At 43.6% G+C, this 15,297-nt stretch overlaps 1 protein-coding gene across 2 annotated transcripts in view; it reads right to left on the bottom strand.

The window, feature by feature from the left end:
* Window positions 1-15,297, bottom strand: part of PRKAG1 (protein kinase AMP-activated non-catalytic subunit gamma 1) — a 525,734-nt gene that overhangs the window by 169,219 nt on the left and 341,218 nt on the right. For both annotated transcript variants that reach the window (XM_044083782.1, XM_044083783.1), the window contains exon 9: window positions 13,508-13,673. In XM_044083782.1, coding sequence (XP_043939717.1) covers window positions 13,508-13,673 — 166 coding nt within the window. The remainder of the gene's footprint in view (window positions 1-13,507; window positions 13,674-15,297) is intronic.

Here is a 15,297-nt window from a genome sequence, read left to right as displayed (position 1 = left end):
TCAATGTCAGGGGAAGGAAAGGCTAGAAGAGCAAATATAGTGATGGGCATCTATGGGAATGTAGTGGAAACTGATGCAAGAAGGATGTTCCTCAAGGAAACACAAACCTGTCTGGTGGACATCCTCTATCAATAGGCTTTACAACAAAAGGAAGAAACTGTTGTCCAAGGTTAAAAGGGAACAAATTCCAAACTGGAAAAACTCCTTCCTTAGCCTCAACAAGCAAATTAGATCACTAGTGAAAACCTCCAAGGCAAGTTATGAATCAAAACTATCTCCATGGCATAGCCCATGTTTGTTCCAAATTATTACTTAACAGTATCACTTACACTGATCCTGTTGACTTAGCCAACCTGCTAGCAAGATAGGTTCAGCGCAAACTTCACCCTCCTGTCCCCCCCCCAAAGGCCCTTTTGACATCCCTGATACTTGTCCTGCACCTCACATCTCTGTAGATCAAGTGTTACAGGCCCTATCCAAGGTAAAGAACACAGCTTGCATGGGACCTGATAGTATCCCAGGCTGTATTCTGCACCATCTCCAGCAAGAACTTGCTTCTCCACTGAGTACCCTATTCACCCACAGCCTAAGTACTGGCTTCATTCCAGCAGAGTGGAGAAGTGCCATTGTCATCCCTTTGCACAAAGGTGGTGCGACTACTGACCCTATAAAACTCATTCAAATTCCTTGACAAGTCTGATCCATAAAGCCATGGAGTGTATTACTATGGATCTCATAAACAAGGACATAGGCAATCTCCAAGCACTTGACCCCACCCAGTTCGGATTCATCAAGGGCAGATCTTGCCTGTTGAACCTGGTTGACTTCTTTGAGACTGTCTCCCTTGGATGAGGGAAAGTCAATACATACAGTTTACCTTGACTTGGCCAAGGCCTTTGACACAATCCCCCACTCTGGCATATCGGAGCTGACCTAGCACTTGGCGTAAATCCCTACCTCATCAGGTTGGTGGCCAACTGGCTCACTGACAAGACCCTCAAAGTCAAAATAGGCACCTCCACTTCCGATAGCAGACCTGTCACTAACAGAGTTTCCCCAAGGATCTGTCCTGGGACTCTGCCTGGACCTATAAGAAATAGATGCCAAACAGTAAAAGACAAAAGGCCTGTGGCTGACCAAGTTTGCAGACGACTGTAAGTTGGCTGCTGTCATGGACTCCCCAAATTATGTTAACATACGGAAAGAAGGAAAATGTAGCATCATGCCACTCAGCAAAAACACAACCCCCTAAAGCACACAACCTGTGGTGAAAGACCTGGACACTCAGGTTGACAACAACCTCACATGCGATCAACATGTAGCGGCAGTGGTCAGAAAAGCCTTTTACTTGGTTCATCTCGATAACTAAAGGGATTGCATCCAGAATAAAGGACGTTATTACCTCTCTATCCTCATCCCTCATTAGACCGATAATTGAGTATAAACACCCCATTTGGGATGTACAGTGGATATAAAAAGTGCAAACACCCCTGTTAAAATACCGGGTTTTTGTGATACAAAAAAATGAGACCACAATAACTAATTTCAAAACTTTTCTCACCTTTAATGTGACCTATAACCTGTACAACTCAATTGAAAAAACAAATCCATTAGGAGAAAAAATATAAAAAATAAAAAACATACAATACGCTGATTGTACAAGTGTGCACACCCTTAAACGAATACTTTGTTGAAGCACCTTTTGATTTAATTACAGCATTCAGTCTTCTTGGGTACACATCTGCCATCAATTAAACTGACTCTGATTAACCCCAAATAAAGTTCAGCCGTCCTAGTAGGATTTTCCTGACATTTACTCAGTTGCCAGCTGCAGCAAAAGCCATGGTTCACAGACAGCTTACAAAGCATCAAAGGGATCTCATTGTTGAAAGGTATCATTCAGGAAAAGGGTACAAAAAAATTTCCACAGCATTGAGTAAGCCATGGAACACATTGAAGACAGTCATCAAAAAGTGGAGAAAATATGGGACAACAGTGACGTTACAAAGAACTGGATGTCCTTCCAAAATTGATGAAAAGACAAGACGGAAAATGGTCAGGGAGGCTGCCAAGAAACCTACAGCAACACTAAAGGATCTGGAGGAATTTCTAGCAAGTACTGGTTATGTACTACATGTGACAACAATCTCTTGTATTCTCCATATGTCTCGACTATGGGATAGGGTTACAAGAAGGAAGCCTTTTCTTACATAAAAAAACATCCAGGCCCAGCTGAAATTTGCAAAACAATACATCAAGCCTCCCAAAAGCAAGTAGGAAAATGTGTTATGGTCTGATGAGACCAAGGTTGAACTTTTTGACCATAACTCCAAAATGTATGTTTGGCGCAAAAACGCTTGCATCACCAAAAGAACACCACCCAAGGTGAAGCATGGTGGTGGCAAGTTTTATGTTTTGGGGTTGCTTTTCTTCAGCTGGAACTGGGGCTTTAGTCAAGGTGGAGAAAATTATGAACAGTTCGAAATATCACTTACTTTTGGCCCACAACTTTCAGGCATCTACTAGAAAGCTGAAGAAGAAGAGGAATTTCACCTTTCAACACAACAATGACCCCAAGCATACATCCAAATCAACAAAAGAATGGCTTCCCCAGAAGAAAATTAAAGTTTTGGAATGGCATTGCTAGAGCCCATATGTAAATCCAATAGAAAATCTGTGGGGTGACCTGAAGAGGGCTGTGCCCAAGACATGCTCTTGCAATCTGACAGATTTGGAGCGGTTTTTCAAGGAAGAGTGGGCAAATACTGCCAAGTCAAGATGTGCCATTCTGACAGACTCCTACCCAAGAAGACAACGCTGTAATTAAATCAAAAGGTCCTTCAACAACGTATTAGTTTAAGGGTGTACACACTTATGCAACCAGCGTATTTTACGTTTTTTATTTTTTTTATATTTTTCCCCTAACAGATTTGTTTGTTTCTCAATTGCACAGATTATAGGTTACATTAAAGGTGAGAAAAGTTTTTAAATGATTTATTGTGGTCTCATTTTTTTTTAATATCACACAAACCCTGGCATTTCAACAGGGGTGTGTAAACTTTCTATATCCACTGTACCTCTCCAAACATCTATACCAACTGGAAAGGCCACGGAAATACCTCACAAAGAGAATCCATGGCCTCAAACACCTGTCCTATGCAGATAGCCTCAAATCACTATCACTCTACTAGATATTGTACAGATTGCTCATGGGGTGATGTGTGTCTTGCTTACAAGGCAATCTTGGACCCTGCCCTACTAAAGATGTTCCATATCCGTACGTCTAATGCCTCACACACTACCTGTGCAAAAGGCCTGAATCCAATATGCAACAGCAACAAAACCCGCTGGAGAGACAGGTTCGTCTCCCAGAGGCTGCCCCACCTCTGGAATAGACTTCCCATACATATCAAACAGAGCACCTTGCTGACCCTCTTCAAGCACAACCTTGATTTGTGGATGGGAAACTACAAATCTGTCCCTGGGGTTCCACCTGTGTCGCTCATTGACAGGGGCGACAGGTGCTGACTGAGATTTCTTCTTGGGGATAACCTCTTGGCTAGGCTTGGAAGGGCCCCATGGCCATTAGCCTAGTAACCTCCTATGATCCTATGATAGGAAACTGCCTTTTCATATACAGCACTGGAAAATACATGCATACCTGCATAATAAGCTATGACTGACAAGTGAACTGAGGTTGTGGAGGCTGTAGTACCGTCTGGATCAGTCACAGAAACAATGAAGCCAAATGATAAGTTGCTGTTAGAGGTAAGAGTCTTGCACTGAGTAGTTTTATCTGGACTAGTGATGAGCCAGACTATGACGAATGTCAGAGTCTGGGAAGGAGACCTGCTCAGCTCCAGCAGCAAAGCAAATGTATTCAATCATCCCGTTACTCCAAGGCAGGATGAGCAATCTACCAGCAGTTCATACCTTACCTCCTGCACAGCCTTGCTGAGCTGCTTGTAATCCACTTCTTTCAGTGCTAAGGCTTGGAGCAAAGCTATCTTCAGTACTGAAATTCCTGTATGCACTAAGGAGAGGTTTCCAAAAGACCAATACTCTCGTGCCCATCCAGCTAAGCTAAGGGTCAAATCTTTCTGACAGCTGGCCAAAACCACCATTTGAACTATAGAACAGTCTTGTAAAGATGTAGTCAGTAGTGATGGGCGCCTGTCATCAAGGTAAATCTAAAGTCCTTTTGGATGGAAGGAAATGAGGACAAGAAGGGCTTGGTTAAGCATCAGAGTTACCAGCAGGATTCACAGTTAGTTTAATGGAGAGTACCTTATGTATAAGGTACACATCAAGCTTCTCTATTCACCTTTTCTTGATCACTCCACTGAAGCTTCAGCAGATAGGGCACTCAGAGGTGTTGCGCCTCTTCTCAGGACAATAAATGCATCGAGATGCTCATCACTGGGCAAAATGCACCCACCATAAGGCACTGCTTAAACATGGTTTTCAGTGGCTTGTGACCAAAACAGGCCACTGGACCAGCGCACCAAATGCAAGTTGGGAAAAACTGGCGAACACACACCAACAAAGAGAAGGCAAAAGTATATGCATCTCTCTATTCTGATAAGCCAAAGAAAGCAACACTAAATAACTGAGTTTATCCAACAAATAGCAAACAAAACTGCTGAAGATATTACATGTCAGAACTAGATGTATAACAACAAAGAACTAGTGCCAAACAGGTTTCAGGGTGCAAGGGGAGGCAGCAAAAATCTGAAGAATTTCCTGGGGCTGAGTAATCTTAATGCCTATGATATATACTCCAAAAGGTTACTGAAAATGGACCACTTCTTACCAGATATACCCATTCATTCTTTAGAAGGGACCTCTGCAAGCTCTGGAAGGCCTGACAAAAACTCTCTCTCCTCGGGGGCAACTAGAATGATCTGCCTGAGCTCATCTTTGAAGGAAAAGAACATCTACATCATCCGGTGCAAATAAGTGCTAAGCTTGCTGCCCTATACACAGCATCAACACAATTTAAATGACAACAAACCACTGCAGAGGCTATGCTAAGGGTCTTAACCAGTTCTTTTCTGAAACAAGAATCACAAAGTGATACCAGTTTCTTCAGTGCCTAAACTAGTGAGGGAGAACATGGCAGAGGAGAATACCCTGCTGCCTATGTGGTCTAAAACCTTAAAATTCTTATCAGGAAGTAAAGTGGGAAACATATCAACTTTTCTGGGGATCAAAGAAATCAAATACAAGTCTGCCTTTAATGTTTAGTCAGGATCTTGCAATGCTCAGCTAAGGGCTTGTACAGCCAATATACCTTCTTAGAGCATCAAAAGTAGAACTGCTGTAAAGACCTCATAAGCTTTAAGAATCTCTCCAAAGATGGGATCAACTGGTGGTGGAACCGTACAAAGGAGAGGACTCACTTTTCTTGTCCTTCTCACACATATGATCCTCTGGGTCTCTTTCACGGTATACACAGCCCCTGAGATGGATATACCCAATTTTGCAAGATGAGCTTGAAATCAAGGCAATGGAAGAGCTCTTGGAGGTCAGCAATGACACTCCATTACCTACAGGATGAAGAAGTCTGCAAAAAACCTAGCAGTGACAAGCCACAGTTCCACAAGACAAAATTCCAATGTCTTGAGCTAATCCCTCCTGCTCACACTAGGCCTGCAACTTCCACAAAGCTCCTTAAAAAGGGAAACTATGGGACTCAAAGAACCATTCAACAGGTATGTGGAATGTGTGAATACATTCTGTTTTTTTCAACCATCAGGAAAAGAAGGTACTGCAGACACCCTAGGATGCAATCTTTATGGTGGTTGTCATGGCCGTATCTTTTGTAAGCTTGTAATCATTTGCAAATGAGAGGCATGAGCTTGATCCATAGCTGGTCAAGAGGAAGTGACACCAAGCAAGCAAGAGGCTGACTCAAGGGTAAGTCATTCTACTGGACAGTTATTAAATCCTACACTCACTACTCCATCACTGGTCTAAGGTTACTGGATCATCCAAGTCTGCCATCTTCTGCTCTTAGAACTTAAATCATTGCCATCTTAATATCTCAGATTATTATTAAGATTATGCTGTAATTGACTACACTGCCTGCATAATCTGTTGCTCTTTACTCAAAAATTGCTCATTCTACGGTATTTTTTTTTTAGGGGGGGCTGAGTTATGGCTGACAGGGGTCCACAGACCCCTTTACCTGGTTATCAAGATAAAAATGAAGTGAGTCAGTTTCTAAATTTTTCTCTCCTCCATTTTCATGTGAATGGGCTGAATCACTGCCACTTACAGCAGTACTTGAATTTGCCCTCTTTGCCCAGACAGGACTGCTTTGGGTTTTGGTTCATGATCTGGTGGCCACAGGAGCACTACAAAGGTTTCAACTTCTTGGGCATTAAACAAACTTTTCCAATGTGAACATTTAGATCAAGATCCAAATTGCGAGAACTGCAAGAAAAGTAATAAGCATCACAGAACTGGGGGTGCCCTCCTAGCCAAACTCTTTACACCATGGCATGTACGCCAAAGGAGGGCTGCGTCCCTCAAAGTGTGAGGATGATATAGAAAAAAAATTACAAAACAAGAACTACTGAACATTTAACAGCTCCCACTTCAGAGAGTTTCCAAAGTCAAGATCTACTCAAGTAAACCCATAGTCATTTACACAGTAGAATCTGTCAATGTGTGTCACTACCTTGTGTAATAAAACCCTGTGCACTTAAAGTACAGTTTTGTACCTACCATAAATGTAGATGTTAGCGTGCTAATACAGCTGCAGTCATAACAGATGGGTTCTCCTGCCGTCAGGCGGGTCCTCGGTCGGCCGAATTCCAAAGTCTAGGTCCGGCGTCGGTTGTCGTCGCTTCTTCCCTGACGTCAGTGCGACAGGAGTGTAAAAGAACCAGCCAACGCCATTTTCTTCAGTTTTTCTTGCCCCAGATGTCAGGTGCCCCCAGAAGGAAGGCAAAACATAAATTTATGTAATAAAGCAAATGCAATATAATCAAAAAACAGTAGTTGCAAGCAAATACACCATAAAAGAATACCCCAGTGAGGTTGTATGAGGAGGTGTTAGCCATTAGGCCTGTCCCAAGAGGGGAAGGAGGGAGGGAAACCTGGACTGCTGCTGTATTAGCACTCTAACATCTACATTTATGGTAGGTACAAAACTGTACTATGTTCATCGTGCATACAGCTGCAGTCATAAAAGATGGGTAGAATCCCAAAGCTAATAAAGGGGTGGTAGGCACTAAGTGGAACTAGGAGGAGCCAGGATGCCCTGCAAGACTGCAGTGGCAAAGCCCACTCTAGTTTTGGAGTATAATGGTAGGTGATAGTGCTTGGAGAAAGTATGTACAGAACTCCAAGTGGCTGCTTCCAAAATATCTTTGGTAGGAACCCCCCTGAGGAAAGCTGCAGAGGTAACTGTGGCCCTTGTGGAGTGAGATCTGATGCCTGTAGGTACAGTTTTACCATGAAAAGAGTAACAAAAGTGTATGCAGTGGGCTATCCATTTTGAGATTGTCTGTTTGGAAATAGGCTTCCCTTGAGCACCTGTAGCATAGGACACAAAGAGCTGCTCTGATTTTCTGATAGGCTTTGTTCTGTCCACATAACGGACCTGTCTGTGAATGTCCAAGGAATGTAGTAGCCTCTCCCCTTTGTTTTGTGGATTAGGGTAAAAGGTAGGTAAGTGGATAGCCTGATTCAAGGCTACCCTGGATACTACCTTTGGCATAAATCAAGGATTGGTTCGTAAGGAAACTCTGTCCTGATGGAAAATGATGAAAGGCTGCACAACCATGAGGGCTTGTAGTTCCGAAACCCTGCATGCTGAGGTGATAGCTAGAAGGAAGGCTGTTTTCCATGACAAATATTGAAGCAGCTGGCTCAAAAGGAGGCAGGGTTAGTTTTTCTAGAATGAAATTGAGGTCCCAAGCCGGTACTGGTTGCTTCCTTGGGGCTTTTATATTCTTAGCCCCTCTGAGGAACTGTCTTAAGAGGGGGTGAGAGAATAAAGGAGGATCAGTGTTGTATTCTGCAGAAATGGCTGAGGCATGGATTTTGATGGAGGAGAATGAAAGTCCACTGCTTAGCAGCTCGGCTAGGTACTGTAGTATTTGAGGTAAATTCAGTATTCCAGGATACTGACCCTTTTTCTGATTCCAGGCACAAAACAGTTTCCATTTTGCGGAGTAGGCTTTTCTAGTAGAAGGACTTCTGGCCTCCAAAATGACATCTTGCACCTCCTTGGAGAGTAGGGTCTGCTGTGAATTTAAGGAATCCTCCATGCGGCTAGATTGAGTGTTTTCAGCTGACTGTGAAGAGTTCTGAAGTTGTGCTGAGTCAGTAGAAGAGGCATCAGAGGCAGGATCCATGGTGGGGAATGCGTCAGGCTCCTCAGGAGTGAGTACCAGTGTTGTCTTGGCCAGTCTGGAGCAATGAGAATCATCTTTGGTCTGTCTGCTCTGGCTTTTAATATAACTTTGGCCAGCAGTGGAAGAGGTGGAAAGGCATAAACCGTCATTGTTGTCCAACTGAAAGAGAGTGTTGTCCACTTTCCAGGCCTGTGGATGAAAGGTCCTTGAGCAGAATTTTGTCAATTGGTAATTTCTGTGGATGGCAAAGAGATCTATGTCTGGCCTTCCCCATGCTTGAATTATCATTGTAAAAACTTGAGGATGCAACTTCCATTCGTGTGGATCTGTCATATTTCTGCTCAGGTTGTCTGCCAGTGTGTTTTCCTTCCCTGGCAGGAATTGTGCTTGAAGTTGGATTTGCAATTCCAGAACCGTGTTCCAAAGGGACATGGCTAGTCTGCACAGGGGGTATGAATGAGTTCCTCCCTGTTTGTTTATGTACCACATCACTGTGGTGTTGTCTGTTCTTATCAATAGCTGGCCTGGATGCAGTAGGTCTTTGAAAGCCATAATAGCATTTATTACTGCTAGCATTTCCTTTTGATTGATGTGTAGGTGCTTTTCTTTTTGTGACCATTTGCCCTGAATGCACCGATCTGTCATGTGCGCCCCCCAGGCATAGTCCCGAGGCATCTGTTGTGATGACTTTATTTGCTTGAGGCTTGCAGAATGGGAGACCTATGTTTCTTTGGCATGCTTGAACCCACCACAGAAATTCCTTTTGAAGACATGGAATCAGTGGTATGATTGTTTTCAAACTGTGGCGGTGTTGAGACCATAAGTTTTTTTAGGTACTATTGAAGTTTCCTCATATGCAGCTTTGCACATGGGATTAGCAGGATGCAAAATGCCATGAATCCCAGAGCCTGCAGGATTTTCCTTGCAGTCAGCCTGGTGAAGGTTGCCAGTTTTCTGAAGTATTGAGTTAAGTGCCCTTGTTTCTCTGGCGTGAGGTAGGCCATCTGGGTGTTTGTATCCAAGCTGGCACCCAGGAAAATTATTGTTTGAGAGGGTATTAGTCTTGACTTCTTTTTGTTGACTGTGTATCCCAGAGATTTCAACAACATTATTACAAACGCCAGGTGTTTCAGAAGAGTGTGTTTGCTGCCCGCTTGATCAGGCAGTCGTCCAGATATGGGTATATTTGTATCCCTTGAAGTCTGCAGAAGGCAATTACTGATGCCAGGCATTTCGTGAACACTCTGGGCGCAGTAGATAAGCCAAAGGGCAATGCAGAGAATTGATAATGGGATGAACCTGCAAGAAATCTGAGGTATCTTCTGCAATCTTGTCTGAATGGGACATGCAGGTATGCCTCCTTGAGGTCCAATGTTACCAGCCAAGACTCCTTGCCCAGCATGGGAAGAAGCTGCTGTAATGTGAGCATCTTGAACTTTGGTATGAGTAAATATGTGTTTAGGATGGATAGGTCCAAAATAGGTCTCCAATCTTTGCCCTTCCTTGGTACCAGGAATAGTCTGGAATAAAAACCTTGACCCTGTTCTTGTGCAGGTACCTCTTGAATAGCTTTCATGTCCATGAGATCTGAAATTTGTTTTTGTGCCACTGCCCTTTGATTGTGTGGCAGGTTTGGCATGCCTCTCATTTTTGGAAGGGTGTGAAAGTGGAATCTGTAGCCTCTGTCTATAATGTCCAGGATCCATTTGTCTTTTGTGACAATATGCCAATTTTTTGAAAATAATGCCAGTTTTCCGCCTAAAGGTGCTGCCATTTGAGCCTTGCTTGGCATGCAAAGGGGAAAGTCATTAGGTCTGCTTTCTGAATGGCTGTGAACTATCCTCACCCCCTCTTGGTGTAGGTGGTTGCCATTGTCTGCCTCTAAATGATCCTTGAGATTGCCCTCTACCTCTCGGGCGCCTGTATTTGAGGTCTGTCCGTGGCTGGAAAGGACCAATTTTTTGAAGGCCAATTTCTACTGAAACGTGGCGGTTGTACCTGTAGGAAATCTTTCACTGTTTGCATTGATTTTGCCTTTTCCTCCATTTTCTTTAATACCTCCTCAGCTTTAACACCAAACAATACATCTTTTTGAAGAAGTGCATCTAGTAATTTAGCTTTGACATGATCTGGTAAGGTTTGCTCTTTGAGCCAAGCATGTCTACGTATGACTGATCCTGTAACAGCAGCTCTACAAGAGGCCTCTAAAGCATCAAAACCACATTGCAAGGTATGTTTACCCACTTGCTCTGCACTATGCAACAAATCCTGCAACTCCTTCAAGTCTGGTTGTTCAGGTTGTGACATTTTGCTTTTCAATTGAGATAACAAAAACTGTTGATACTTTAACATATGGAACTGACAGTTTAATGCCCTCATGGTTAAAGTGGCCGAGGTGTATACCTTTTTCCCCCCACCTTTCTAAAGATCTGGAATCTCTCTCTGAAGGTAATGGATTTTTGGCAGTGGAGGCCTTAATTCCCTTGGGATCCTGTGAAATAATTTCTGGATCAGCCGCATGGCTTTTGTATAAGAATTGGTATGAATCAGGAACCCGGTAATACCTGTCAGGCTTGACTGGAGCTGGAGGTAAAGAATCTGGGTTAAGGATGGCCTCTGAATACACATCATCTAGTATGTCTAAGACAGGAGGTATAGCCAGAGGCCTGTGCTGAGGGAGCAAGAGGAAATCTCTGAGCCTTTTCTTGGAGTCTGAGTACTCTTGTCCTTCCCAGTGGAAGTGTTCCCTCAAGGTATGCAAGGTTTCCCCAAAAGAGTAATCCTCAGGGGGGAGACAGAGGGAATGGACTCCTCTGCATCAGAATCTTCGAAAGGGGAGTAAGAATGTTCCTGGTACTCAGAATGTTCTGAAGTAATGGAGGCCTGGTCCGAGGAAGGGTATTCTTCCTCCACTCTGGGCCTTTTGTCTGAGGGGGGTTGAGAACCCCTGATAAGAGTAATCAAATCCTCAGCCATTTTGAGCATCTGCTTTTTAGGCATGGGGCCTTGAGAGGGGCCCTGTGGAGCTTGTCTTTTAGAATGCATGGCTGCTTTAGATTTAGTGTAAGCCTTAATGGAAAAAGAAGAAGGAGGCCTGAAGACAACTTGAGAGGTGGCAGGCCTGTCTGAACTCTGAGTTTCCCTGCCAAGAGTGGCTTTGGTATCTGTAGTCGGGGTGTGGGCCGAAGAGTCTGTGACCTCGGGCACAGAAGACACCGCTAATGAAGTATCATCGGTAGTCAGGGACTGCGCAGGTGCCTCGCTGAGAACCGGAGCACATGTAGTCGGCTTTAGCGTGGTGTCGGTAGAAGTCGCGGACCTCGTATGTCGGTCCTTATCTTTACATCATTTACTCAAAATTGGAGTCGGAGTATCCGACGACATGTAATTAAACTTTTTGCCAAAATAGTGTTGGGCGAACTCCGCCCGACGCTTAATAGTGCGTCTGTTGAATGTAGCACAAAAACGACAGGCCGAGATGTTGTGGTCTGGGCCCAAGCAAGGGAATGGAAATCCTTATGCGGTAATTGCTTCCCACATGAAATGCAATTATTAACTTTGTCTGACATCGGTCTGAGGCAAGAAAAGTTTTCCCAACAGGGTACTTAGCTTTCAAAAAGTCTTAGGTTGAAAAATATTCGTAATCTTAGGAGCTGGCCGACCGGCACTTGTGAACTGCTTCTGCTTCGGGCACCGCGCGGTAAGAAAGACTGAAGAAAATGGTGTCAGCAGGTTCTTTTATACCCCTGTCGCACTGACGTCAGGGAAGAAGCGACGACAACCAACGCCGGACCTAGACTTTGGAATCCAGCCGACCGAGGACCCACGTGACGGCAGGAAAACCCATCTGTTATGACTGCAGCTGTATGCACGATGAACATCTGCACTGTGTTAGAAATAATGATGTTCAATGCTTTCAACTGTCAAAGCAAACATTTGGGACTACATTAGAACACCGAGCATTCAAAATTTCGAGTGTTCTAATATCGAACCCTATGAATCGACAATTTAAAACATTGAATATACAGAACAGCGAATTTCTTCCTAGGGAAAAAATTTGCTGTTCCAAAACACACACACACACACACAACACAAGCACACCAAATTAACAGCAATCCACACACATACACCTAAACTCTTACACCTAACCCTACACTAAACTATACATACACCACTAACTATCCACTTACCTTAACCCAAACCCTAACCTTAAGGTCCGTCACCTGTGCCCTAACCCTAACTCACCTACCCCGCCCTAACACTCACATCCACACAATCGCACACTTACCCGAACCCGACCTGTAACTTTCCACCACAGCGCTGAAAATACCGAAGCAACAGAAATGGACAACGGAATTCTTTCCCTAGGAAAAAAATTTGTTTTTCTATTTCTTCAATATTTTCAGTGTTCGCTGAAAATGGGTCGATATTACAACACTCGAAATTTTGAACGTTCAGTGTTCTAATATAGACCCAAACATTTCATGGTCTGTCTTCTTTAAATTCTTGGGTAAGCAGTCATTATCTAACAAATTCAGGAAAATGAAAATTAATTAAATGTCTTACAGTACATTTACATGTAAATCATATAATGTACAAAAACTATACATCTCACACAATTAAGCTGTAATGAAACACTGAAGAAATTTCATACAAAGACCCCATGTATTCTTTACATGTGCTACTAATGACAATCCAGTCATCTTTCAAGTCTGGGTTTTGATCAGAAACTATCTGCTTTATTCACAAAGAACTTACTTAAAAATGACCAATAAAATATCAGCATTTCGACATCATAACTTGATGTACTGTCGAAGAAAATGCCTCACCCCAAATAATACCACAGCAAAGTTGATGGCTTCAGTATAGGTCACAAAGAATAAATAACTTAAGAGCAAGCAGTCTGTTCAGATAACGCCTCTATCAGTTTAATGTAAAGAATTAAAGCTATGAAGATGTTAATGAGCTTCATCTTGTAGCCTTGGATCCAATAGTGCACAATTACCCAATGTGCAACTGTATAATGGATAGTGCTCCTTGGTCACCCTTGAAAGGAGGCATTTGTGCCTAGCAGGTTTACATAAACCCATTTCATAATGTTTCAAAGCCTAACTTCATTACGGTAATTGAATTCTTACCTGCATCATCAACCACAGGCAAGGCTGAGACCCGCTGTGCAACAAACAGACCTAGTGCTGCATAAATGGGTGTATCTTTACGAACTACAGCAATATTGTTGTATGTCCCGATTTTTAACTCCTCCAGAGACTTGGACATAAACTCTGGCTTAGACAAGTCAGCAATCTGAAAGAGGAAAACAAACACACACAACTTGATATTTTTTTCTATGTTTATTTTACCAATCACAACAATGTTTACAATTTAAATGTTCTTCTTCCGGCTTTTCCCAGTTAGGGGTCACCACAGCAGAACTCCGGTCCACTAATGACTGGCAGTAGATTTTTTTATGGGTGCCGAGGTGCCAGCTCGACGCCCAACCTTCAACGAAGACATGCCCATTCTACGCATGTCTTTCGAACGCCACTTGACCACGGGGAGGACATGCATACTCCACACAAAAGGCGCTCCAGCCGAGAATCGAACGGGAGAACTTCTTGCTGTGAGGCAACAATGCTACTGCTGCACCACCGCAGCTTTTTTGTGTTTCAATTTAAATGACAGATAAAATTACCACACCATACTATTGAACTTAATTTAACAAACAATGAAATCATTTTTTAAATCTCAAAGCTCAGATATGTAAACACAAAGTACAGTTGTGTACACTTACCATAACTGTAGATGTTCGAGTGTATTCACTGTTGCAGTCATCACATTTGGGTTATCCTGCCAGGGGTAACCCTCAGTCGGCCCGAATAACACAGGCTTAGTATTTCTGCATTGGTTGCTGTCACTCCAGGACTGATGTCAGGTCAAGTGGTATAAAATCAGGCAGCCGACGCCTTTACAGTGGGTACCAGTGCTGCCATGGCCAGTCTGGGGCAATCAGGACTGCCCTCGGTTTTTCCTCCCTTACTTTGAGAAGTACCCTTGAAATGAGTGGTAGAGGGGGAAAATGCATAGACCGAGAGGTTTACCCACTGGAAGGATACTGCATCTGCTTTCCAGGCCTTGCTGTGAGGTTCCCTGGTGAAGAATTTGCTGAGCTGATGATTGGAGTGGGAGGCAAAAAGGTCCACCTTCAGGGTGCCCAATTTCTGGGTTACAAGGGTGAAGGTTCTGTGGTCTAACAGGTTCCTGCTTAAGTTGTCTGCCAGAGAGTTTGGGGAGCCTGGCAGGAATTGTGCTAACAGGTGTAGTTGCATGGCTGAGGCCGTGTGCCAAAGGGTTATGGTGAGCCTGCAGAGAGGATAAGAGCGAGTCCTCCCTTGCTTGTTTATATACCACATCACTGTGGTGTTGTCTGTTTTGATCAGTACAGGACCCGGGGAGAGTAGAGATCTGAAAGCTGCCAGGGTGTGCTGAACAGCTAGCATCTCTTTTTGGTTGATGTGCAGATGTACTCGATTTGGGCTCGAATGGCTCTGAATGCACCTGCTGTCCAGGTATGCACCCCAGGCATAGTCTGATGCATCTGTGGTGAGGGTCTGGGCGGTGTGAGGTTGTGAGAAGAGAAGTCCCTTGTTGTGGTTGCATGCTGCTGCCCACCAAAGAAAATCTTTTCTTTGACAAGGTATCATTGGTATGAGAGTTTTCAGGTCTTGAGAGTGTTGACACCAAAGGATTTTTAGGTACCAATGTAGTTTCCTCATATGCAGTCTGGCATATGGAATGAGTAGAATGCAGGAGACAATGAACTCTAGAGCTTGCAGGATTTTCCTTGTGGATAACTGGGTTCTGATGAGAGAAGTAGCCTGTCAGGCAGGCTTGTTTTTCTAGAGTAAGGAATGCCATCTGGGATGCTGTG

This window comes from Protopterus annectens, chromosome 9.part0 (assembly GCF_019279795.1).
Source record: "Protopterus annectens isolate FY-2018-M chromosome 9.part0, PAN1.0, whole genome shotgun sequence".
NCBI classification, from domain to species: Eukaryota; Metazoa; Chordata; order Ceratodontiformes; family Protopteridae; genus Protopterus; species Protopterus annectens.
This window is presented reverse-complemented; position numbering and strand designations above follow the sequence as displayed.